Genomic DNA, 27,518 nt, shown 5'->3' on the forward strand with positions numbered 1-27,518 from the left:
AAGCCCGCCCGGGGATTTGGCAGGGAGGTGATCCTAGGGCCATTACTTAGAGCGCATCAATCTTGAACTCAGACCCACAGCGCTGAGCCCCCATCTTGCATCCCAGTCATATCATCCCCCAAACTCAACGTTCCCCTCCCCCCCAACTGCCTTGCTGCCATTCTCATGGAGGTCTTGCAAAAACCCGGGGCTAGCTTGTTTTACACACACAGGCATGCTTACCAGTTTGTTGATTGACTGAAGAAGGATGGTATATCCTACAGAGGTAGGTGTGCCCACCCCGGAACCCCACTCCCCAGGAATTTTAAGTGGACACTGAGCAAATTCCCTGATGTACAGCCCAGAACACAATCACAGACAGAGGGGTAATATACTTGGTTCTTAGCTGCCAGGAAAGAACCCATGCCACAACTTCAGGGTTCGAGTTCCAGGGTCAGGAGTCAGGGGGGCTCCCAGGGGTCTAGCACAAAGCCTTGGGGGTTGGGTGAGGCACACTTGGGTTTGAATCTCTGTGTGGTGAGCTGGTGTGCTTCTCTCTCTAAACTTTGATCTCAGCTGCTTCAAGTGATGTATGGAGGATGAGTGGAAAGGAGACATGCCGCAGAGAGGCACTCAGGGAACTCTTGCTTCCCATCCTCCCAGGATTCTGGGGAGAGGGTATCTTTCTCTGCGGGTCCCTCTGGAGGTCAAAGCATGGCACTGCAGGGATGGGGCTAGAAGCCAACTGCCCATGGACTTCTGAAGGCAGGGAGGCTTCTGTGTTTTTTGTCCTTGGACTCACAAACCTGGGTGTGACAGAGGGGCACAGGTGATGAGCCAGGCTGTGGGCAGAAGGCTTCCCAGAAGCCTCAATGTGCCTTACAGTGGCTGCCCTGCTGCTAGTGGAGTGCTGGTGGGCAAGCGTGGGGAAATTGGTCATAAGCTAAGCAGCCGCTTTCCTAAGTAAAGGCAGGAACCATCTAATCTGACCTTATGCACCAAACTGAAGCCTCAAGAAGTCATGGCCCCTGGCTATCTTGTTCTCTGCCACTGCCATCCACTGCCTGGCCCATCAACAGCTAAGAAGGGGTTGATTACCTGCATTTGCAGGACCAGCTATGAGTTTTGAGACCCTTAACTATCAGGCAAGTTGGGGACTACTTCCTGTCCAGCACTGGCACACGCAGTACATGCCTTTTAAATCAAGTATTTCCTGAGCATGTATTACGTGTGAGACTTGGTGGCCAGGCCTGGGAAGGGATTTGTAAGCAGCCTTCACGTTGATACTACTGAGTAGCTCATACTGGATCGTCTCCTCACTGGCTGGCTTTTCTGGAGGCCGAGACCCAACCGCAAACTCCTCTGGGGTTTCAACCAGGGGCATTTTAAGTGGGGAGGAGGGGTGAGAATGATCTGGGTTCAGTGTCTTCCCAGGAACATTGCAGGGCCCCCTGCCCACCTCCTGCTCTTACTGGGTCCCCGGCTCCCAGGGCTGCCCCTTGGTCAGTTGCCTGGTCTGGTGACTCTGCTTTCCTCTCTGGGCCCCTGTATCTCTCTCCAGCCCCTCCCCGGCCTTAGGGCGGCGGCTCCAGCCGGTCTGCAGGTAGCTGGGGTAAGGAAGCAAGCTAGCGTCTGGGGAGCGAGCTTCCCCGGGCGGGGAGATCTCAGCCAACGCGGAACGGTCCCAGAACAAAGGGCTCGTGGCTGGCACCGGCGTCCTCCGGGTGCGCTGGGGACCGGGGTTCGGGGCTCAGTCGAGAGAACCCGGTACTGGAGGGGACCGGAGTGAAGAAACAAAGTGAGAAAAGAAGAAAAGGGGGGCGTCCCCGAGGCAGAGGTCTGCGGCGGGGCCGCAGCGGCCCTTCCTCCGCCTCCTGCAGCGCCTTCCAGGCAGCCAAGCGTGTCTCCGGCTGCAACTCCACCGAGCGTGCCGCGGCCACCTATACGCCCCGCCGGCCGGCTAGCCCAGCTAAGTAAGTAGCGGCGCGCCCGCCGCTCTCTCCCCACCCCGCCGCTCCAGCCGCCCAGCCGGCGAACCCACCGCCGCTCGTTGCCGGGGCTGCTGGTTCTGCTCGCAGCCGGGGCTGGGCACCTGCGTCCGCCGCGCCCCGCGCTCTCTCCCGCCGTGGCGCGGCGTCTGCGGCGCGCGGCAGGGAGGGTGGTTGTCTCCGCGCGCTCCCCGGGAGCCGCGCCACTTCTGCGTCCAATGGCTTTCGGGGGGTGGGGAGTGGGGGGCGTCGCCCGGGGGCGAGCAGCGGCGGGCGGGGTGGGGCGTGTGCGTACGGCGCGGTCGAGTGAGGCTGACGTGCCGGCCCAAGCGCGCGCCCGGGCGAGTGTGTGTGTGCGCGGGAGAGGGTGTGCGGGTGTGTGGGCGCACACGCCTTCCGGGGGCCGGAGTGACACTGCAGTGGGCTTTTCGCTCGCCGGGGCTTACGGCTGCTAGGCTCCTAGCCTGCCCGCAGCGCTTTGGGATAGCTTTCCCGAGCCTTTTTCTCTCCATCCTTTTCCTTCTCTCCTCGCTGATAGCACTTTTTGCTTTTCCTACGGGGTCGCGATCAGTTTCCACCCGTGCAGTCACCCAACCGGTCTCCAGTTCTTTCCTAAGCCACTATTTTCCCCACCCGTCTTTCTCTGCGGTGCCTCCACGAGCCGATCCAAGGCCCTGCCCCTGGCCCCCAATCCTTAGAAATTGTTTTGCTGGACTGCTGTACTGAGGCGTGGAAAGCCCGAGGGCTTTATTGTTGATCCTTTTGCTTTATTCCCCTTCTGGGCAACGGAGCAATGAAATTTCCAATCGAGACGCCAAGAAAACAGGTGAACTGGGACCCTAAAGGTTGGTATTTCTTACTTTTGGCTGTCCTCCTCGCCCTGCCTCTCTGCGTGTGCACGCTTGCAGGAGTGGCAGCGCTCTTGCTCCTGGCAGCGAGTGTCCTGAGGCTGGGAAATGCGCCCAGGAACTGCAGCGCCGGGTGGGAGGAGGGCGGAGGCAGCGTGGGTTCCGAACCCAGATCGTGCCTGTCATTGTCACATAATCATTGTCCCTCCTGGATTGTTTCACGATCTACTTACAGATACACCGAGCCAGCTGTTTGGCTTGATATGGCACCAAGTGTGGGCATTTGTGTGTGTGTGTGTGTGTGCGTCCTTTGTTTCTAGTGATCTTTGTCTCTCGGAGGTGGGTAGGGTGTCTCCCCTTGGACCTGGAGCTGCGCCGCATGCCTGGAACTGTCCTCAGTGGGAAAGGTTTCCAGGCAGCGAGCGGGCTCGCATCTGTAGCCACTGTCCCTGGGGTAGCCCTTCTCATAGGGCACACGGACGAGGATTGGTGCCCTTAAGGCTTCTGGGAGTCTTCTTGGCTCAGTTCTATTACTAAACCAGGCTTTAGTTTGATTTAGGTGGGAAGGGAAGAGGGAGCGGGTGGGGGTTGTCTGGAAGGGCGGGGCTGGCCCAGGTTGGGGTTTACAGATTTTTGAGGAAGTTGGACCCTGCCCTGCCCTCTCCGGCCCAATGGCAGCGTTTTAAGATAGATCTATGTGTGCCACACCTCATTCACTATGTTTGTAATTATACAGATGTTAAGGCATCTTTGGAGTGATCAATGAGGAAGCAGGAAGTTGACAGTCTGTATCCAGTGATGAAAAGAAGGCACTTTCGCATTGTGCTGGGCTCCCCTTGGCCAGCCGTTGCCCCCCCACACGCATGTGTGTATTAGGGTTGACATTTGTTTAGTGTATATGTGCTTAACGTCCTCTTTGGCCACACGGTTTCTTTTCCTCCTGATTGGAAAGAGGAAACCCTTTCGTTGGTTGAATAAATGTAAGAATTGACGTGCTGGTAAAGAGTGAAGTATTAGCTTCTGCAACCATCCAGGTCTTTTTTTTTTTTTTTTAAAGATTTTATTATTATTGGAAAGCCGGATATACAGAGAGGAGGAGAGACAGAGAGGAAGATCTTCCATCCGATGTTTCACTCCCCAAGTGAGCCGCAACGGGCCGGTACGCACCAATCCGATGCCGGGAGCCAGGAACCTCTTCTGGGTCTCCCACGCGGGTGCAGGGTCCCAAAGCTTTGGGCCGTCCTTGACTGTTTTCCCAGGCCACAAGCAGGGAGCTGGATGGGAAGTGGAGCTGCGGGGATTAGAACCGGGGCCCATATGGGATCAAGGGGCTTTCAAGGCAAGGACTTTAGCCGCTAGGCCACGCCGCCTGGCCCTTTTTCTTTCTTTCTTTCTTTTTTTTTTTTTAACACACCTTCAGCACCACACAGAACTTCTACTTTGTCTCCAAATCTCTGAACATATGGAAGGGTACTTTGGCTATTTTTGGGATCCCTTCAAAATATGTTTATCCAATACCTACTGCATACCAAGCAAGCACCATAGTAGGCGCTGGAAAAACAGTCACCCAGGGAGAGGAAAAAAAAAGCTCTGCATTTTTGTAGTTTATAGTGAGGGGGTTGGATCTAAATTAATCGTGGAATGGAGGAGTGAGTAATTACAAGTTTATCTGTGTTCCATGACGTGTTTTAAGACAGAGTCTGGTGAAAGAGCTTGATTAAGAGCATGTTAGGTGGGTAATTAGGGGACATTTCCTGAAGGAGAGTTACACTGTGTGGAGACATGGAGTAGAAGTCAGTTGGCCAATGGAAAGGGAACTATTGTAGTGGAGGAGACAGCAGGTGCAGCGGTCCTGAGGCAGAAGGAGAACATTTAGTTTAGGAACTGAAAGGCTGGAGCTTGTGTTTTGAGATGTGATCAGACCCCAGTGTCCTGTGTCTCTGGAGGAAGGGTAGAACTGAAGTGTGGGAGGAGCAGTGCAGTCTCTATCTGAAGCCACTGGAGACTTTCAATCTGAAAGATGTGATCCAAACCAAATTTCAAAACACGTGCCCTGTGGCTCATGTGGAATACCAGATACAATGGCGCATGGACCCAGGTGTGGCTGTGGGGTTGGAGAAGTGGATGAGTAGGAATCTATTAGCTATTGGAGACCAATAGGTTTTGTGTGAATAGAATGGGGAGGTGGAAGCATTGGAATAACTGGGTTGGCAGCCAGGGCAGGATCAGTCCTGACAAACCTCATGAGTTTAGGAGGGATTCATTGAATGGGAGATGTCCCCGTCGCATGCAAGGATGTGTCGGGTGGGGAATTGTCTAAAGAGCAGGATTAGGATCTTCAGGGAGCTGTGGAAGAGGGCTGGAGCTGAGACACTGACTTGGTGAAGCTGGCCTTTGATTTCGAAAACATTTTTGTATGATCTTTGTTCTGTATATATTCATGTCCCAGTGATAAACACAGGTGTGTTTTTTGTGCATTTCCAGTTTGATCAATAGTGAAGACAAGTAGGCAGGTAGCATACACAATTACCAAAGGTGCTACAAATGAAAAGACCTCAACAAACATAACACTATTGAATGAGCAATCATTATAGCAGCTGTCTGGTGTGATTCTTTCATACAGTTACTTTCATAACTGTGATCCAATGGTATGTGTTAGTGTCCTATGTGACACTTGATTGACATGATGACAATGATTGACACTCAGCTACCTTCCACCAAGATGCTCTGACTTCATGTGTGGTTGTTTATGAAGGTGGGAGTGACAATAATCTTTTCCTTTTCTTTAAAATTTATTTTGTTTTTATTTGTAAGATTTACAGACAGAGCAGGAGAAACACACAGAAACTCCCATCTGCTGGTTTACTCTCCAAATGATTGTAATGGAGAGCTGTGCTAGTCTGCAGCCTGGAGCCTGGAGTTTCTTTTAGATCTCCCATGCAGGTGCAGGGGCTCAAGGGCTATCTTTCTCTTCTTTTTCAAGCCACAAACGGAGAGTTGGATTAGAATTGCAACAACTGGGATGCAAACTAGCACCTGTATGGGATACTGGCACCATAGGTGGAGGATTGACTTATTATGCTATGATGCTGACCCCAGAATAGTTTTTTCTTTTTTTTTTCTAGCCAGGGGTTGGTGGTGAAAGGAGAGCGGGGGTGGAGATGGCAAATTTCACATTTGTATAGAATTATGTGCAAGGCATCAGTCCTATATTTATATTAGTTTTAACCATCACATACTACACAGGAGGCTAGTTTTACAAATGAGGAAACTGAGGAAGAGATAGGTTAATTAGTAAGTGATAGAAATAGCCTGGGATCTGAGATCCTAAATACACTTCAAGCCCGGGCCTGGCATGGTAGCTTAGTGGCTAAAGTCTTTGCTTTGTGTGTGCTGGGATCTCATATGGGCGCCAGTTTGTGTCCTGGCTGCTCCACCTCCCATTCAGCATCCCACCTGTGGCCTGTAAAAGCAGCTGAGGACTGCCCAAGGCCTTGGAACACTGCACCTGAATAGGAGCCTCAGAGGAAGCTCCTGGCTCCTGGCTTTGGATTGGATCGGCTCTGGCTGTTGCAGCCACTTGGGGAGTGAACCAGGTCTTTCTGTCCTACCTTCTCTGTGTAAATCTGACTTTCCAATAAAAAAGTGAATCTTAAAAAGAAAAAAACCTACAAACATCCACTTCAAGTCTGTGCTTTTGAGGTTATCAGAACTTGTGGCTCTTGCTTGGTGAAGGACCTCCAAAACTCAGGGGCTGAAGAAGTTTGTTGGAAGAACAGCGAGGAGAGTGTAGAAGCAAGAAGAGATAAAAGAGGAAGAGGGAAGAGTGAGGTTCTGAGTCAGCCTTTTCCTATCCATTGCTTTCTCCACTAGCCCATCTATCCAGTGTCTTCATTTCTGTCTGGCAGCCCATTTACAATAGGCACTAGCTGGACGTTGAGTCTGTTTTGTGAAGTTCGGGTTTACATGGAGTAAGTGAGATTGGCAGGGCAAAGATGAGGGGAGACCCACATTCTGGTGGAAAAGCAAAGGGGGAGGTTCCGATTGTTCCCCTTCCATGGCCTGTAGTATTTCCTGGAAACAGACTCGAACCTTCACACAGGGATGCTCTTGAGTTGTGAAGGGAAGTTGTAATTACAATGTTTTGCTTATGGCCCATCACCTGACGATTTAATAGCACAAAATGAAGGTGGTTTGAGAACAGATTGGTTTTGATTGCACTTGGGTGAATTAAGCAAAGCACTGTCAAGAGGTGTAGGTGCAAAAATAAGACCTAAATATAAAAGGATGAGTCTCTGGTAAGAGGTGGCTTTCTTTTTTGTTCATGGAACTGAACCTTCAACAAAGAAGTGTGCTACCTGTGAAATAACCTACACAAAAAGGTGGACTGATACAAACCCTTGCCTTTCATAGCGCAATTCTTGTGCATTTAAAAATTAGTTATTTTTCTGTATGCGGAAAGGGAAACAGGGAGAGGGAGAAGGGGAGGGAAGGAGCCAGGGAAGGAGCGGGGGAGAGGGAGAAGGCGAGAAATCTTTCGTCTGCTGGCTTGCAAAACCTGGACTGGGTGAGATCAAAGCCAGAGCCTAGAATTCAAGAATTCGGGGTGCAAGTACTTGGGTTACTATCTCCTGCTGTCCAAGAGGCACATTAGCATAAAGCTGGGATTGGAAGCAGAGGTGGGACAGAAACCCAAGGATACAGGCATGCCGAGCGGCATACATGCTGTGTGTTAAGCCTGCCCCATTTGTGCATTGTCAGTCTCCAGCAGCACTTGTTGATGACTTTCTGTACAAAATTAGGCTTTGTGGTGCAGCATGTTAAGCTGCTGCTTGGGATGCCCATATCCTGTATTGGAGTGCTGGCGAGAAAGTCTCACCTTTGCTTCTGATCCAGTTTCCTGCTAGTGTACACATGGGCAGCAGCTGATGGCTCCAACACTTGGGTCCCTGCCACCCATGGGGGGACCCAGAGGAAGTTCTAGTTCTTGGCTTCTGGCTTCATCTTGGTTCAACCCTAGCAATTTTGGGTATCTGAAAGATTGGACCAATGGGTGGAAGATATCTCTCTCTCTGTTCTGCATTTCAAGTAAAATAAAATTGATCCTTGTTTACTGCTTATATATGTTGAGAGAGTTAATTAAACATCAGTAAGATTGGCAAACAGTATTCCTGACCTGCAGTAAGCAGGTCAATATGGTGGAAAGATTTCTGGAGTTAGGGCAGAAGAGTTAGGTTCTGCAACTAGCTGAAGCAATAATGAGCTGTGTGACTTTGTGCTGCCCATTTGCCGCTCTGGGCTTTACTTTCCTCCCCTGTAGGGAGCAGGTGTTGCCATTGCCTCCCTCTGCCTCTTTGCCTTTGTCTCTTGAAGGGTCTCCCTTGATCTGTCCTGGTTTCTTTTTGCTCCTCCAACAGAGGACACTTGTTCCTGCCTCAGGGACTTAGCACGATCATCTCCCTTTGCTTACAAAGCATGTTCACATAGCTGGCTGATTTCCACTCATGTGAATTTCAGCTCAATCATCCCTTTGTGCGTAAGGGCTTCCCTGTCTCATCTAAAGACCCCTTCTATCATTCATCAGGCCTATCTCTTTCTACTGTGGCACCTATCCAACAGTCATGATCTGAAAACAATTACTTACTCATGGGTCCCGTTTAATGCCATCCACCTTCCGTGGCACATGAACTCTGCAATCAAGCACTGCCTCAGTCTTGCTTATTGTGACACCCCTAGTGCCCTGGGAAGTGCCTGGCCCATGACACACAATGAATTAATGGCTGCATCGTGGGGTTGGAGAGCATCCCAAATGCTTTATGTATTGTGGGAGGGTCAGGACTACGTTAAGCTAAAGATGGGGATGTATCAATAAGGAGGAAGGAAGAACATCCTCAAATAATCCTTCAGGCTCCCAGGTGTTTCGAGCTCCAAGGGGACTCTGGGTTTTTGTTTGTTTTGTTTTCATTTACTGCGCTTTCACCAAGAGTGAAAAGGCTGCATGAGAGGGAGGTGAAGGTGGGGGAGGGAGTTGATCCATTCTGACAAAGACATGGTCAGTGTCCAATTAATAATTTGACTCACATTAGCTATTGGAGCACAGGTATTTTTAGGTACTTTAATGCGTTTAAGAAAGAAGCAAAGGTGTGGAACTGGAGTTTGAATTTTTAAAAAGCTGCAGTTTTAGTGCAAAGGCTATAACACAAAATTCTGCAGGGGCCTGAACCATAATAGGTGTGGGGGTCTTTTAGTTTTTCAAAATGTTTCTTTACAAATGAGTTTACCTGTTTTTTAAATAACCCTGTTTTTGTAGACTTTAGAATCTTATCTTCACTGTTGTGTTCATTAAGATGTAGAATGGATAAATGACTTACGGAGGCCCAGTGCTGTTAGCCAGCAGAGCCAGGGCCAGGCCAAGCCTTTTGATGCAGTTTCCTTCAAGTTTTCCTTCTTTACAGGGTTTGGGTCCCTGGCATACTTTCCTCTTCCACCTCTACATCCTGCTAAAGTGTATTGCTGGGTTTGTCTGAGAGCTGTAGAGGACATGCTGTCTCTGCTGGTCTGGGAGCTCTCAGCCCACCACTGTCTCCGGCAGGTTGTGTTGCCTGTGCAGGTTAGCACCTGTTCTCCCCCACGAGCTCAGCCAAAGCTCCTTGACTCTCGTTTCTGTTGTCCTAGATCAGGAGATGCTGGTCTCTTGTGACAGTGAGCTGTATACACCTTACAAGGTTGCTTAGTGCTTTCCTCATTAATGTATTTCTACGCACTTATTTGCATGGCTCAGACTTTCTGGGGAGGAAATAACGTCTTTTAATTTAATATCCAATTTTTAGGAGATCAGCACTTCAAATGAGATTAATGTGCTAAAATCTCAGCCATTATCCTAGCAAATATGGAGTGATGATGTTCCAGAGATTGTCAGAGCCAAGATTTATTTGAGCATTCTTCCCCAGCAGTGTCTGGGGCGAAGGGGCTCCATCATCCTTTTGCCGGTTGCATGTCACAAGGATGAGCATTTGGTGTAGCAGTTAAGCCAGAAGTTGGGATGCCTACATCCCATATTGGAATACTTGGTTTTGAGTCTTGGCTCCATTCTACTTTCCAGCTTTCTTCTAATATTCATCCCAAGATGATGCAAGTAGCTGCGTTGCTACTACCTACTTGGGAGAACTGTATTGAGTTCCTGGATCCCATGGTTTAGTATTAGCCTTGGCCTGGCCAAGCTCTCTGTTTCAGGCATTTGGGGGAGTGATTCAGGAAATGGGAGTTGTATCTTTCTCTGTTGAAAAAGAGGGTGTGGGGAGAGACAGAGAAAGATGAAATGGGGTATGTTGACCTTGTTGCTTCATCCTGTTTCCGAAACACCTGTGCTTTGTCTTTATTCCAATCATATCTTCAGTAAGATTCATTTTCATGCAGTGCAGTCTTGCCCCAAGTTGAGAAACAACCACACGTGAGAGCTATGCCAACTGGGTTTTATATAGGCACAGTGAGTCCATGGGGGAATTAGGAGGGAGACAGAAAGAAGCCTCATCATTTACAGCCAACTAGGTTTCCATGTGAACATTTCCCTTGGATGAAGCCGTAAGCCTTGTCTGAAGTCTAACTGTATCTTTAAGGGCATCTCCTAGGTGAGCTGGCCTCAGTGTGACACGGGACCCGCTGCTCACAACCTCCTGTCTGACCTCAGTGTGAGACGGGGACCCGCTGCTCACAACCTCCCGTCTGACCTCAGTGTGAGACGGGGACCCGCTGGTCACAACCTCCCGTCTGATTTCCCTCCCTTGGAGTTATGGTGGTCAAAGGCACCTCCCTGCCCCGCCCAACGCAGGCTCTGGTCTTAGGGCTACTCTCAGCGGAGATGAGAGGTCTTAGGGTACTCTAAGATGGCTTTTGTGGCTCAGGCTCATTGCCATTTTCCAGAATGGTGGAGTGGAGATGTCATATCTACTCTCTGGAACATTTATCTGTGGTTTGTGGATATAATTAGATATTTTTTTTTCCTCCCTCTCACTCAAGTTTCTGGCATTAAATAGTATGACTTGAAAATGAATTCCTGTCTTTCTGATTCTCAGATATTTAAGGTGGGAGGGAGGGTGATCACGAGGAGAACTGGATGCTTTTCCTGTGGCATTTCCAGATCAAGGGAGGTGGGAAGGGGTAGGCATTAGAGGTTATGGGGATGGGGGTAGGGGCTGGGTGGGTGGAATTTCAGGAGATGCTGGTTTTTGTACCACCAATAACTTGCATTATTATTTTTCTATTCTTATGGAAGAAACCTTGTATTTATTTTATTTAAAAAAAATTAGGTTTATTCTTTCATTTGAAATGCAGAGTTACAGAGAGATGGAGAGATGGAGAAAACTTCCAGCTGCTGGTTCACTCACCAATTGGCCACGGTGGCTGAAATTGGCCTGGTCTGAAGCCAGGAGCCTGGAGCTTCTTCCAGGTCTCCTATCTTGGGTCCTTTTCCTCTGTTTTCCCAGACACATTAGCAGGGAGCTGGGTCAGAAATGGAATAGCCAAGACTGGAACCGGTGTGTGTATGGGTTTCTGGTACCTCGGAGTTCTGGACGGCCGGCCTTCCTTCCTTCCTTTCCTCTCTTCCTCTCTCTTTCAAAGGTTTATTTTATTTACTTGAAAAGTAGAGTTGAGAGAGAGAGAGAGAGAGAAAGAGAGTGAGAGAGAGAGAGAAATCTTCCAGCTTCTGGTTTACTATCAAAAATGCCCTTCAATAACCAGAGCTGGGCCAGGCGAAAACCAGGCATCTGGAACTACATCCAGGTCTCCCACTTGGATGGCAGGAAGCAAGGTAATGGGATCATCTTCTGCCACTTTACCAGGGGCATTAGCAGGGAACTCAATCGGAAGTGGAGCAGCTGGCACTCAGATTGGTGCTCATATGGGATGTGAGTCACAGGTGCCAGCTTCACTGGCTGTGCCACAATCCTAGCCCCATGCTAACCTTTTTGAGCCCTTGTTTTCTCCAGGGTAAAGATAAAGAATGTAGTAACAGTTATTTCCCAGATAAGGAGGCTGAGGCCCGTGGAGTTTAGAAAACTTGCCCAAAGTTACCTGACAGTCTGGGTCTGTCTGATTTCACACCTGAGCTTTCTTCTCTTCCTGATAATCCCACAGTATAGAAATTGTCTTAATTGTATTTAGCCTTTCATTTTCCACTTAACAACAACGTGATTCACGTAACTATTTCCCCCCTTCTTTCAGTCGTTGCTCAAAACATTCTAGAAAGACAGTGAGTGTGATGATGATGATGATGATGATATATATTTAAGGTGTATGGTCTTATAACAGATTCTGGTATGCCTATCTGTCCAGAATTAAAATTTTTTTTTCAAAAACCAAAAGCATCTATCAAGGGTATCATGTATGGGTGCTGAGCTCTGTGTACATCTCTAAAATATTAGCACAAATCACAATCACACGATACATCCTATTTTTATCACTGTGAAACCAGAGGTTGTGTGTGAAGATTCAGGGTCCGTTTTCTCTGATAGGTTCCCTTGGTCAGGCTCCTGTCTCTCATGGATTCACTGACTGAAAACCCAGAATTCTCAAGGCAGTGGAAACACCTGGCAATGGGTGCCTGGTGTCTGCAGTGATGCCAGGCCACCAGTCTGCCTGGTAGGACTGAAATGAAAGGCAGAGTCTCACCAAGGTGGCAGGAAAAGTGTTCGGAGGTGTCAGGACACAGCGAAAAGGTCTTGTGAAGACACACTGCGAGCATGCCCCATCCTGTTTCAGGTAAACCTGTTCTGAATGGTCTTGTTGCTTTTCCAATACATTCCAGGAAGCAGGAAGCCTTTGCTGCCTTGGAGATTCCTGCGTTTCCAAACAGTACACTTCTGGCTTTAGTACTGAGGTGATTTTGTCTTCTTTGTGTGTTTTGGGTTGAGAGCTGTTTCTTTTGGTGGCAGTGTTAACTTGGGGATCATTGGGAGCTAGATATTTGCTGCACAAAATGACAAAGACTGTATCTAAGATAGGGTGCAAATCAGTTGAATAAGATTGCCTGGGGTTCCCTTCGCAGCCCAGGCCAGCTCTCATAGCATCTGTAACCATAGTAACCAAAGCCTAGCTCATCTAAGGATTCCAACGTGCTATTGCACCCACCTCTAGTTCTCTTGTTCCCTTCTATTCCTCCACCCGGGAGTTTTCCCTTCCTTTCTTTTATCCCCACAGAGATGGACATTCAGGGTAGTTCGATTATTTTAATTACCAATCAACGCTGCACTTGCTAAGACCCCATTTTCAATTCTCAGATTCACAATGGATTCCATATAACCCCAGTTGAAGCCAAATACACATTTCCTCAGATTTCTCATTTACCAAAAAATTCGTATAATGTAGGAATCATGAAATTACGGATTTATAAAACACATTTTATTTGAAAAGCAGAAAGATACAGAGAGAAAAAGTAAGATCTCCATCAACTGGTTCCCTCCCCAAAAGCCCATGATGACCAAGGCAGGACCAGGCTTTTGTTAGGACCTTAGAACTCAATTACAGTTTGCTCTGTGTGTGACGGGGACAGAACTGCTTGAACCATCACCCTTTGCCTCTCAGGTGCTCATTAGCAGAACGTTGGAAGCACTCCAAGCCGGACACTTCAACATGGGACGCATGTCTCAAGCAGCGCCTTAACCTCTTCAACAATGCCTGCCCCTAGTTTTTCCATTTTTATTGTGGAAAAACGGGTTGTATGGCATGTGTGTCCTCTAGATTTAATTGCAGCTCTGTGTCACATTGATGGCTCATGGTGCCCAGCGTTTGTGAGGACACTCTGTGCTTCCAGTCTGATGTTGTTTCTGAGCTTTTGGATGTGTTCTCAAAGAATGGAGAAGGCTGATGAGGCACAACAAAATGAGCTCTGGTGCTTGGTGCTGGCTGGCAGGTGAGGTGTGGTGTGAATGCAGGTAGAGTAGGTCATATTCAGGAGTTTTGGTTTTCTCCCCAAGAATAGTGGGAAGGACTTGAATGGCCTAAAGTGGAAGGATGACAGAATCAAATGTCTATTTTGAAGGTTATTTAAATCACTCATAATTGGGATGATCAATTCTGCAAAAGTTTAGTGAGGAAACCTATGTGTGCTGCTACTGGACTCACCTGAGACTTTTCTTTTTTTGGAAGAGTCACAGAAATTACTATGAAACATTGAGGCAGGAAAAATCTTTTCTTGATATCTTTGGTTTAGGGCAGTCCCTATTTTAAAGCAGTGCCTGTTTCATTTTCAATTTATGTTAATTAACATAATCTTTTCCTTGGCTTTGTTGCACAGTCCTTGATTCTATGGTAATTAACATATCTGGAGTGAATAAATCAATTAACCAAAAACTAAGGCATGCGCATATTCTGTTGTACATTAAACTTCTGGAAGCATATAATTATCAGTGCAGAATAATGAGCCTAAAAAATTTTGCCAGCATCTTCTCTGTCCCTGCTGTCACTTTGTTTCTGGAATGTCTGGAGGTATTGTGGTATTAGGGTATTTTTCCTTTGACTATAATGAGACCGCCTGCTATTCATGTCCTTGTGGCTTTGATTCAGAAGGCCTCCCCAAAGCCTGAATTAATGAGAGGCTATGATATGCTGATCTCTTTCTCTGGCGGAGTGAGGATACAGTTTCCATAGGAGCAGGAATGCCTACTGGTCAGGCCGCAGTCTTTGTGTTCAGTCTCAATTCTAAAGATAGGCAGAGCGGGCAATGGCAGAGGGTGGGGTCTGAGGGACCCTGTGAAGTCCCTCTGCGCACTGACCTACTTCCTTCTTTCCTACAGTTTCCCATTTACTCTGTCCATTGACTGTTCATCTCTCTGCTTATCTACCCATCTTGCTGTTGAGTGAGTGCTTGCCAAGACAGAGCTAGGTGTTAGACCAGAAAGGTGAAAAGACCTGAAGCTGATGGAAACATCACCTCCACAATCCATCCTGTTATGATGCAAATGCAATTTTTCAGGATAATGGATTTTCCAATTCCAGTGGATCCACAGCCAGGTGAATTAGTTCTGTGAGTGAGCTAGGTCAGGAAGCAAGGCAACCCAGGGCAGAAAAGTCTTGATGAGTTGGCATAGAGTAAGAAAGGGAGAAGTCAAAAGCGAGAACTGTAGCATTGGGGATGTACCTTGTAGGGAGCAGACAGAGACACTGGAAGGAAGAAGGTGCCAGGAAAAGCTGGGAAGAGCCCTGGAAGCAAACTTCCATTTGTATGAACATCTTGAGCCACTCTGCTCATGTTGAACTTTGGGAACTGTGAGGGATTTTTGGGATATCCCAGTCCACTGAAGTATCTTGGAGGACAAAAAGAATTGTGTTGGTCAAGCAATTTGTCATTGCCCAGCCAGTAAAGAAAAGATGAAGCACATCTAATGAACTCCATGATTAAACTGGGCATCTGTGACAGTGAACAGGTGCTGGGGTCTTTATACCCTTATCCTTCTTTTGGGAAACAGAATTAATGAAGAACCATGTCCTGGGGCATTCATATATTCAGTCATATTTTCTGAGTACCTTTTATTTATTTATTCATTTAGGAGGAGAAGAGGGATGGTGGAGGAGGAGAGAATCCCTTTATCCTCAGGATTTGTGTAGTTTAGCTGGATGGTCTGTTCAGTCTCCCTGTTCTTGCAGTGAGATGTTATCTGACGGTTCTTCCAATGGCTGGAGCTCATGGGTTTCATCCAGTGGGGTGGGTCAAAGTGGGGAGCTGGGGACTCAATCCAGGTCTTTCATCTGGGTGGCAGGGATCCAACCACTTGAGTTCTGACTGCCGCCTGTCAGGTATGCATTCGCAGGAAGCTGGAACTGGGACCAGGATGCTGGTGTGCTGACTGGCATCTTAATTTCCAGGCCAGTTGTCTGTGTCCGAGTATCCTGTTTGTGCCAGGCGTGTTTCTAGACCCTGGAAGTGCAGAGATGGTTCTGTTCCTGCAGAGCTTAACCATGCAGCCAGAACTCAGCATTTTTGACAGAACCACTGGTTCACTCCACAATGGTGGAAATATTCAGAGATGAGCTGATCCAAAGCCAGGAGCCAGGAGTTTCCTCCAGGTCTTTCACCTGGGTGCAGGGTCCTAAGGACTTGAACCATCCTCCACTGTTTTCCAAAGCCACAAGCAGAGAGCTGACTCAGAAGTGGAGCCACTGGAATATGAACCGGTGCCCATAGGGGATCCTGGCACTTGCAGACAGATGATTAGCCCATTGAGCCACTGCGCAGGCCCCTTGCCATCACTTTGGAGTGTGGCTTGCCAGACTTTCATATCCAACTGTCTGCCTGATGGTTCCATTCAAGGATCTCATGGCTTCCTCCTAGCAGAATAGCCAACTTTCAACTTGAACCTGTGCCTCCCAGCACTTCCTCTTCTCAATAGTTAGCACCTCTATTCTATTTACTTGTATCAGCTAAAACCTAGACCTGCAGTGTGAGTCATCACTTTCCTGCCCTCTGCCACTTAACACCACATTGACCAGCAAGTCCTGCCCACTAAAACCTCTAACACATACCCAGAATCTGTCTCTACCTATGCCTGCTGCCTCCGTGCTGGCTCTGTTGTGGGCTGGCCCCTGGATAGGGTTAGTCCAGATTCGAATCTCCATAGGAAGTCAAAGAACACAGGTAAGTGAAGATGAGTGAAGAAACAAGATTTGTTTAAAGTGAAAGTATTTAAACAGGAAGGAGCACAAGCAAACTCAGGAGAAAATGAGCTGCAATCAACAAGGTTTGGGGGTGGTACCTATGGTGTGATTTAACTGATTATGCAAAGGTGATGCCTGTTATGATGGCTCAATGGCTTAATCCCCACCTTACAAGCATCAAGACCCCATGTGGGCTCTACTTCTAGTCCTGCTGCTCCACTTGCCATCCAGTTCCCTGTTTACAGCCTGTGAAAGTAGTGAAGGATGGCCCAAAGCCTTGGGACCTGAACCTGTGTGGGAGACCCAGAGGAAGCTCCTGGCTCCTGGCTTTAGATCAGCTCAGCTCTGGCTGTTGCAGCCATTTGGGTAGAGAACCAGCAGATGGCAGATCTTTCTCTCTGTCTCTCTTTCTTTCCATTAATCTGGTCTGCCTTTCCAATATACATATATAAAGGTGGTGGAGTTTGGGATGGGGCTTGAGTTCCTGTTTTCCGTGTTTTGGAAATCCCAGAAGTCTCATGGTGTCAGTTGCCTCATAGGAGTTAGAACGGTTTTCATGGTAATTTTTTTTTATTATAATGAGCCATATTGGATATTTTTTAGCTAGCACCAGTTCTAAGTGGAAAAGTCATAGTCACCATAGTTTTCTACTACACAGCGAAAGGAGGAGGGTGGGGTTTGGTGATGTCCGAAGGGAAGTGGTTTGGGTAGTGGGGCCAGATGAGCAGGGCTGCTGTGGGCAAGGCAGCGTGTCATGTTATCAAACCTCAGCTTCTCTTGCTGTCTTCCTATCTGTATCGTTTCCACTTAGATGGCTGACACAGCCTTTCTATTGGTCTCCTCCTACTCCTGCTCCCGTGAGCAGATCCTCCATGGAGCGGCCAACGTGATCGGAATGAAAGAAATGAGGATTGTGTCATGCCTTCAGTTTCAATTCCACAGGCCAGTGTGACTTAGGAGTTTTCATTGCTGGCCTGCAGAGAACCTCCTTTCTAAACTTTGTCTTGAGCCATCTTCCCCCAGGCCTTTCCGGCCTTCTTTTTGTTCCTTGAATAAATCAAACTGTTCCTTATTAAAATGTCCCTGTTCTATAGGACCTTTTTGTCTTGGAATTCTCTTTTGCCCAAACGTCCAAAGTGGCTTCTCCTCTCCTCTGAAATCATAGCCCAAATGTCATGTCCTCAGAAAATCTTTTGCTAACCACCCACTCCTGCTGGGCACCCTCTGTAATAACACATGGCTACAATTCTCTGCATTGTGCCTATAACTCCCTGAAAAATTCTGTTTGTTAATTTTGTAAACCAAAACTAAAAAAAAAAAATTAGTAAAGCCAGCAAAATGGCTATCTCTGTGAAGTTAAGGGAGAAGAGAGCTTTAACAAGGACAACTTAATTAGTGGTGCTAAATGCTCTACAAAGACAGAAGATGATGATAATGGTGATGATGAAAGACACTAACAGTTATTGTTACAATGAATGTGGAAGAGTGCCAGGCACTTCACACATCTTGTCTTATTTAATCTTGGCAGTATCTGTGTTGTCAGGGAATGCTATTAATCCCCTTTTACAGAGAAGAACACTGACACTTAGGAGGTTGATCACATTGCCTGGCACGTAGTACTTTTCAATTAATGTTTTCTTTATGAATAAATGTATTTCCTCAAGGTCCTATAGTTAGTAAATTGCAGGGTTGAGAATCCATCTTAGATCAAAAAGAATGCAACAAGTCTTTGCTTCAATGTAAACTGAAAACCCATGATGGATTGAGACAGAGATGTATGAAGGGGACTGGGATAGTGAATTATTTATTTAAAAAAATAATATAAATCATTTTTAGCCCCAAACCTTGTGAAATTGAAATTCCATCCAGTTCATTTGAAAGCATGGTTGTGTTCTGTACGAACATTAAGGATGAATCTGGATTTGCCTCTCAGCTGCTCCACTTCTGATCCAGCTCTGTGGTTTTGGCCTGGGAAAGCAGAGTAGGATAGCTGAAGTCCTTGGGTGCCTCCACCCACATGGAACACCCAGAGGAAGTTCCTGGCTCTTGGCTTTGGATAGGCTCGATCTGGCTGTTATAGCCATTTGACAAATGAACCAACAGATGGAAGATCTCCCACTGTTTCTCTCTTCTCTCTGTAACTCTGCTTTCAAATAAAAATAAAACCATTGAAAACGTTCATAGAATATGGAATTAAAAGATAATAATAATCTTCCATGAAGTTTTGGAAGCCTCCTTGTATAATGACACTCTGCTTTGACCACAGTGACCCCATTCAGAATTTAGTATTAATGTCAAGTTTCTAGTTTTAGGCATTGAGGTTGATCCAGGGTTCCATCAGCTGCTTGGATGTCCACTTAGGAGAGAAGAGTTGAAGGTGAATGGAGAGCCAGCAGGTTCAAGCTACATGGGCAGTTATAGTAGGGTCAGGAGAAACTCTCCAAGGATACTCTCTCCATCTCTCCTCTGTCTGCTGGCCTGTTACATCAGTTCACCAGGGTGTGACTCAGCTATCAGATCAGAGCAGCAGGCAGGAGGAACGGCACGTGGGCTGTAGTGTGGGAGGTGGGAATGCGCATTCAGAGAGATCAGGGTCAGTGCGTGCACCTGGTGATGGAGAAATTGGTGGTGAAGTTAGAATGACAGCAGCAACCTCTGTTTATTGAGTGTCTGACCATTGATGGCCAATATGCTAGTTTTTGGTGATAGCTACCTTACAGAGTATATATTCACTGGGCACCAGTGCTACCCTCATTTCGTGTGTGACACTGGGGCTCCAAGAGATGAGTGCACTGTCCTGCATCCTACAGTAAGTGAAAGGTAGAAGCAGGATTCAGGATTTGGTCTATGGGTGTATGGCTGAATGTCTCTAAATCTTACAACATGTAGGGATTTTATGTATAGTCATGTGAGAATTCAGAAGCCATGCAGGGTTAGAACATGAAGCGTGACATAAAGTGGCCTTGGGATCTAAATGTACCTTCACTGTGCAAGATTCTACCTGTGTCCCAAGTCACTTCCCTGTGCATTGTAGCACAAGCGTTGGGTTGGATCAGACAGGGAATGGATAAGTAGTGCTAAATGTGCCTAGGGAAAAAGTGGGTAGCCTGGCAAAGGTAAGTGCTAGCTAAGGATCAAATGTGTGTTAATCAGCAACCCAAGAGCGGAAGTGCTGTTGTTGCCAAGATTCTAAAACTTGGTGGTTGGGTCTTTGAATAAGGCTAAGGCTCCTAGGAGAAACTTGCCATGGGGATGCACTTTTTGAGTGCACAGTTGGAAGCTGATGAGTAATCTTAACTAAGTGACTAATATTTGTGAAGATGTTCTCAGTGGATTCTGTTTCGATTTTGATTCTGCGTGGACCTCTTAGACATTCTAAGTGTTTCTATTCATTATTTAAAATCACCGTGTTGTTGCTTGGAGCCATTGAGGAAGTTTACAAATTTTAAGAAAGAGTCTTAAGTATTCACTAAAGTATTCACTAAAGTATTCATTAAAGGTAATTATTCAAATTTGGGAACTATAATAATTCTAAATCATTTACTTAAGCCCATTTCCCAATTTCTTTTCTCAAGGTTGACAGAACACAGCAGATTTTTATTAATTTGGAGAAAAATATCTCTTCTAAATGTCCAGGAAAATTCTTTCCAGTGATGCATGCAACAGAACATTGTCACCCTTGTTAATGTTATCTTTGTTACTGATAAGCTCACATTAAGTCCCCAATTACATATTGCTTTGCTTAAGATGCCTTTTAGAGTTTCCAGTGTGAGAACATATGAGTGAGGAAATACATATAAAAGACATTTAAGAGAATCGGAGTTTCTGAATTCAAATATTGATGAATGCCTCCTGAGAAATGCATAACCTACGTGCAGGAAGCAGGTAATGGCATCTAAATGTTTTCCAAGGGTGGAAAGCAGCGTTATCAGCATCCTCAGGGGAAGATGAGAAGACAGCAGCCACTGACAATGCCTAATGGTAGTTAAAATAAAACTATTCTAAATGAATTTAATATAGACTTATTCAATTAACATTATATTCAGTGTTGAGTAACACATTTCCCCTTCCATGGATTTTATTGATTAATTAATCATTGTTTCAAGTAGCAATTATTAAGTACTCAGCAGAGCCATTCAACATACTAAGCACCCTGTGAGTTTGATGTATTTAATTTACAGCAAAATTCAATGAGGCGATTCTTTGTTGTATTTGTTTTACAGATGAGGGAGTAAGTGGTACAGAGAGTAAGTCACACGATGTGGCACCTGTGCCAGGTGTTCTGGTTTCATAGTGCATGGTTAGAGTGACAGAGTACAGAGCCGGACTAGAGCCTAAGTTTTAGATTCTGTCTTTTTTGTTCTTTCCTCTGTTTTTGATGTCCTGGAGGTCTTGGGACCAAGTATGGGGACTGAGAAGGAGACAAAGCTCATATGACTGTGGATCCTCACTCAAAATTCCAGTCATGTGCTTTGCATTATTAGTTACCTTATGCTTAACAATACACGTATTATAATGCAATATGTAGTAGATTTGATTTAGATTTTATGTCTGCATTCCCGACTGGTTTGGGGTATGTAATTAAGTCCCAGCAAAATTCAGCAGATTGCAACCTTTGTTTTCCTTTTTTCTTTTTCACATCAAGTTTTCTCAATGGAAAGCATGGTTAATAATAACCGTATAGTGTGACTATTACTCTATTCTGTAGCAGACAGTGGAGTCAGGTAGGCACATGGCACAGAAATAACGAATTAGTTCTCAGAATTATAGTGGGCAGGTCTAAAGAGTTATAGGGTGACTCAGCAAGCTAGATACCCAGGAGAGCTGATGATTTAGTCCCAGTCCAAGACTGGCTGAGAACCAAGAAAGCCAATGATGTAATTCCCACTGAAAACTCAGCAGGCTTGCGACCAATGAAGAGCCTATGTTGGAGTCTAGCACTCTGAAGGCAGAAAAAATTCCTTTCCTGTGCGGAGGGTCAATGCTGTTGCGTTAGGGATTAAGTTCCTAACACGTGAATGTCAGGGAACACACTTAAATCACAGCTCTCAACTCATTACTTCAATGCATTTTTGGCTTGTTATATGGCTGCATGTTACCTGCTATGTGGTTGATAGATTTGCTTCTGCCATCCCTAATTTAGCGATAAAATAGCAAATGGTCAGCTGTATTTGAATTTCAGAAAAAAAATTGTAAAGTCAACATGTCCTAAATAATACTCGGGACAAATGTAGTCCAATTTTTTCCCCCTGAAGTTCAAATTGATCTAAGTGTCCTGTAGTTTTCTTTGCCAAATCTGGCAGTCCATGTTGGATTCTACTTTCAGGTTGTGTGGGTTGGACCACACACATTCAACTGGAAATTATCCCACCGGGTTACTGTGTAGAAACTGTCACAGCATTCTGGGCTTCATTGCTAAAGCCAATAGAGGAAAGTAGTCATGAACGAAGTTATTTATGGTGGTAGTTAATGCTCCTACTAAATACCCTCAGTACACCTCACAGTGCTGAGCACATAGTAGGTCTTCATCCAATGCTTATTTGAAAAAATATTTGCAAAGCTAAGTCATCGAGAGAGGGAGAGACAGAAAGAGAGAGGATCTTTCATCCATTCGTCCACTTTCTAAATGGCCTCAGTGGCCAGAACTGTGCCAAGACCAGAGCCAGTAGCCCTTCTTCCACATGAGCGCAGGCGCCCAAGGAGTTGGGCCATCCTCTGCTGCTTTCCCAGGCCACAAGCAGGGAGTTGGATGGGAAGTGGAGCATCCAGGACTGGAACTGGTGTCCATACGGGATGCCAGCCACTGCAGGTGGAGGCTTAACCTACTACCACAGCACAGGTCCCAGGGAATTCTTGGAAAGGTTCACAAATGTCCACACAGCCAGGCAGAGTCTCTTACAACATTAATTGATTCTACCAATTTCTATGCCTTCCCTTTAACTTCTTTCTGTGAAATGGAGGAGACATAACCATCAAGGAGTTTTTCAAATGACCTTTTCAGACGCAATTTCAAAGCAATTAAGGATGGGCTGAGTCCAAATTGTATGATGAATTAAATATAAGCGAAGATTTTCTATGAAGATTCTGTTCCTTGGCCCAAACTGGGGAACTCAAAGATAACATTTTAAAGTTGATGAAGTGGTTTTCTTCTTTTGTGGTTTTTTTCCCTTGCCATTTGCTGTTAACAAGGATCCTGCATCAATAATTAAGAGTTGGGCCTGGTGCAATAGCCTAGTGGCTAAATCCTCACCTTGCTTCTGGCTGGATCCCACATGAGCATTGGTTTGTGTCCCAGCTGCTCCACTTCCCGTCAGCTCTCTGCTTATGGCTGAGAATGCAGGATGGTCCAAGTGTTTGGGACACTGTACCCATGTGTGAGAGAGCCAGAAGAAGCTCCAGGCTCCTGGCTTCAGATGGACTCAGTTCTGGCCGTTGAGGCCACCTGGGAATTGAACCAGTAGACAGAAGCTCTTTGTCTTTGTTTTCTCCTTCTTGCTGTAAATCTGCCTTTCCACTAAAAAAAATCTAAAAAAAAAGTTAACAGTAATTTACATGGCAAGCACAACGCAGTACTTTCGCTCTACACTAAATTATTGAACACACATGCCAATGTTTGCTGCTTTTTCTTAGGTTCTTGCATATTGTCCCATAGTTTTTATAACTGAGGAGTTCTTTGAAGGCAAATATGTCCACAGGGACTGCTTCACTGTGATTAACTCATCCCATAGAGATTTTGCCTGGGGAGCAGCTTTGGGTCTGAGTGGCGAAGAAGAATTTAACTCTTGAAACTGATCCTGAAGCAAACTTCAGTGCACCCTTGCATATGGGCCGCTGGTTGGGACACAGCCTCAGGCCCAGCCCAGCCCAGCAGCTTGGGCAGATTCCTTCATGAGAAGATCTGCTGGCTTGTTGGGATCTGGAATGCCTTTCCTAGACCTTAAACACTGGGCTTTTTCTGAATTACTAGACCGTGGAGGTGGAGGTCCTACCCGTTGTCCCTCACACTGGATTCCTTTACTCTTCCCTCAGCTGGGAGGTCTGCGTACCAGTTCTGTGCCTCCTGTGGACAAAGCACAACAGGCAGACATCTGCTGAATTCCTTTTGTGACCAGTAACTGAGGAGGTCTTGCTACATGCCTCGCACTGGGATTGGGACTAAGGGAGATTCTGATGCCTTCAAGAGGCATCTACAGGAAGTCAAGCTTTCCTGGTAGAATTAATAGGAACAAAGAATATTCTGGGCATCCCTGCTTCCAGATGGAAGGTGGATTCCCAATGAAACTGTTGGACATGTGTAGACAATGGGACTGTCTGACATTGTCTGTACCTGCAATGTCGGGGTACACTTATATAAGACTGATGGAATTAAGATTCCTTACAAAGGACTATATAACCATTGTAGCAAAATGGGGACAATCTTTTGGGGGTGGGAGTTTGGGGAGGTGGGAAATCCCAGTCTATACAAAATTGTACCATATAATTCAAAAATTCAAAATAAAAACGTAAAACAAAAACAAAAAACAAAGAAGAATATTCTGGGACTGGCTGAGGTTTTGGTCTAACCAGCATCTCTGATGTGGAAAATTCCCCACGAGGCTGGTTCAGCCCTCACATGTCCCAGGCAGATTTGAGCATATATCTTTTAGGCCGCATTTCCCCTCCCTTAAACCTAGGTGTCGCTGGGAATTCACTGGTTCACTGATTTGAGGAAGGGAATCTGCTTCTGCAATTCTTTTTAGTAAGTCTGTGGATTCCTTGAAGACTTCATTAATCAGAGCTATGAATATTTCAGAACATGACTCAATGTTCAGATGAATGGGTTTGTACATTTTCTACTGCGCTGTCTCCCTAGCCTTACGCGGAATAATGGGCGTATTATTTTCCCTTTTAGATTTCTCTCTTCCTCTAACCTCGCCCACTCCCAGCTTCTGAGAGCTGCATTTGCAGTAAATCACAGAAATGTTGCTGATGTCAGCAGCACTAATATGCATTTAGAGGAGCCACTTGGAAGGAAATTATCCAGTGGTGCTGCCACCATGCATACCCATTTGGTGGGGGTGTTTTGTAGAAAACTATTTTCTCCCTTTGACAAATCTTGTTTATTTTTGTGACTTGGTAGGCATATTGAGGAAAGAAACATCCACATTTTTTTTTCCCATTTAGGTTTTTTGTAGGAGGTTTTAGTGGTTGTGATATGAGCAGGAACACTGCACAGCTGCATTGGCAAACAGGTGGCTTGAGAAGCAGAATGTACTGGGAAGTGGAGCTTCCCTCGCCTTGACCCAGGAGCAGGGTGACTATGGGGAGGGCAGACCTCACGCTGCATAAAGTGGTTTGTTCTTATGAACATATGAATATAAACCAAGACCCATTTTAGACATAAGCAGAGTGCTGTTTAAAGGCTTTCTGCGGGAAATCCTTTTGTAAAGTCATTGTCTTGAATAGTAGGATGTCTGGATACAATTTCAGGTTTGTTTGGAGTGAGATGCACCTTAACATCTTCATGACTTGTTGTGACAACAAATGTGTAGGGAAGCAGGATGCGACTGCTGTGGGGCATGGAGGGCCAGTCCAAGAAAGGAACCCTGGGCTGAGAGTGATTGATTTCTGTAGCAGCGTTCAGAGGTTGGGATGAGGACTCTGAGCAGGGAGTAGGAATATGATATAGAGGATTTGTGCTAGTCTGTTTTTCCTTCTGTAATAAAATACACAAGGCTGGCTACTTTTATTAAGAAACTATGTTCATTGAGCTAACAGTTTTGGATATTGAATGTCCAGGTAGCATGATGCAGGCTTGGGGCTTGGGCATGCTCTCACCTTCCTCTCTTCCCCCCACTGCTACCAAGCTGTGTCACTCATTGCAGATGGTCTTGGTGGGAGCTCATGTAAAAGGGGGACTCACACTGCAAGCAGGAAGCCAGAGAAGAACTGTGGTCTCACAGTCCCTTCCGAGGGCAGCATCCCCAATGACCTAAGAGCCTCCCAACCAGACCTCAAAGATCCCACCACTTCCAACCCTCACATATTGGGGACCCAGCTTCCAGCACCTGAAACTATAGGCTACCCAACAGGGGGTTTTCTAAGCATAGACAAAAGGATAGGGCTTGAGTTGATGAATTGGAGAGAAGTGTTGAACATGGGATCTAAGCAGCGTGGGATGGTGGAGGAGAACGTAGTGAAGTTATCATAGTTGGGGAAGCAGAGGCCGGATGATGTTGGAGGAATTAAGGAAGAGAACTGAAAAGGCGAGATGTGCCAGTCAGTGTCCCAGTCAATCAGTTTGGGCTATGGTAGCAAAGTGCCATAGTCTAGACAGCTCTTTTTTTTTTTCATTTTAATTTATTGAAAGAATGAGAGACAGAAAGAAAGGCTCCAACTTGCTGGTTCACTCTCCAATTTCTGCATCAAAGTTAGGACCCTGGGAACTCAAGGTCTCCCATGTGGATGACAGGAACCTAGCTCCAGCTGCCTTTCTGAGTCTGCGTTAGCAGGGGAAGTGGAGTCGGGTGCTAAAGCTGGGTATTCAACCCAGACACTCTGATATGGGACCTGGTAGGGGTCACACTGGGTCACATTCCTGCTCCTGGAGAGCTTTTAAACAGCACCAACTTCTTCATCACTATTCTAATGACTTGAAAGTTGCAGACTCAGGAAGATTTGGTGTCTGGTCAGGGCCCATTTCCTGATTTACTGATGGTTGTCATCTCTCCGCAGCTTCACATGGTGGAAGTGACCCAGATCTCTCTCTCTCTCTCTCTCTTTTTTTTCATAGCATACTTATCCCATTCATGAGTGTGCTACTTTCCTGGCCTAATAACTGTGCCAGGGCCCCACCTCCTAATCACATTGGTGATTAGGTTTCAATGTATGAATCTGGGTGGTGGTGGTGACACAGATATTGGGACCAGATCAGTTGTTGCTCCTCTCATTGTGCATTTCTGAGAAGGACATGAGGCGTGGCTGCTGGGGCTGTGATTGTACTAGATGCCGTTGGGGCTTTGGAGCTCTGGGCTCTCTTGTGCTGTGTGTATCAGCCCTGTGGCCTCTCTGGGCTGCCTCCTTTCTGGCTTCTACCCACCGCCTCCCCCAGAGGCTTTCCATGACTTTCCACAGTTTCCATTCAGGAAGCCAATGCCTCCATTGGGTAGGAATCAGAAAGCCTCACTTGCTGCAGTCAAGGTTGATGAGCCCTAAGATGGGATTTAAGCTCCAGATCCCCCCATGGGTTCAGCTACAGCTTGGACTCCGACTGGACTTGCTGTCTTGCTAGGTTTCTTGCCTTTTCTTGCTTCCTCCACTTCTAAATAAATTGTCTACAAACACATCGCCATCTAGGACCTGCTTCTGGAGAGTCTGACCCAAGTCAGTGGTTGGAATAGGACGGAGATACTGGTGATGGGGAGGAATTCAAAAGAATGGGGACACTGAAATCACTCCCAGAGGAAAGCAGGACCTAGAGGAGAGACATTGGGAGTCAGGTCTAGCATTGCCAGCCACATGAAAGAGTAGGACAGGGTTTATATGTTAAAGGAACAGGGCTCTTGACACAAGAGGGTAGAGGACAGTTATCTGCTCCTCAGTATCCATGAGAGATTGGTTATGGGATCCACCTTGGTTACCATATCTGCCATGTTCAAGTCCCTTATATGAGACGATGTTTGTCTCAGCTGTGGGGATGTCATTTAGGATACCCACATCCTCTGTCAGATTGCCTACATTCAATGTCCCGGTTTTAGTTCTGGTTCCAATTCCATTTTAATGTGCACCCTGGTAGGCAGCTGGTGATGGCTCACACACTTGGGTCCTTGCCACACGTGTGGGAGAACTACATGGAGTTCTGGTACCCCAGTTTCAGACCACCACAGCCCTGGTTGTGCATTTGGGGAGTGAGTCTGCGGATGGGAGATTCTCTGTCTCTCTGCCTTTCAAATGAAAAAAAAAAAAAAAAAACAACAACAAGTAAGTCCGTTATATAACATGGTGCGTGGCTTGCCTGCAGTCCATGTACATGCTCCTATATACTCCGAATTTATCACTTATTATAGATAATACA

The 27,518-nt window shown here is 46.4% G+C and overlaps 1 protein-coding gene across 1 annotated transcript in view; it reads left to right on the forward strand.

Annotated features, from left to right (window-relative positions):
- The first annotated feature begins 2,652 nt into the window (after positions 1 to 2,652).
- The window catches only part of KCNK10 (potassium two pore domain channel subfamily K member 10), a 101,993-nt gene continuing 77,127 nt past the window's right edge, over positions 2,653 to 27,518 (forward strand). The window contains exon 1 of the mRNA XM_058655318.1: positions 2,653 to 2,812. Coding sequence (XP_058511301.1) covers positions 2,761 to 2,812 — 52 coding nt within the window. The 5' untranslated portion in view covers positions 2,653 to 2,760. The remainder of the gene's footprint in view (positions 2,813 to 27,518) is intronic.

The sequence above is a fragment of the Ochotona princeps genome, chromosome 26 (genome assembly GCF_030435755.1).
Source record: "Ochotona princeps isolate mOchPri1 chromosome 26, mOchPri1.hap1, whole genome shotgun sequence".
Classification (NCBI taxonomy): domain Eukaryota; kingdom Metazoa; phylum Chordata; class Mammalia; order Lagomorpha; family Ochotonidae; genus Ochotona; species Ochotona princeps.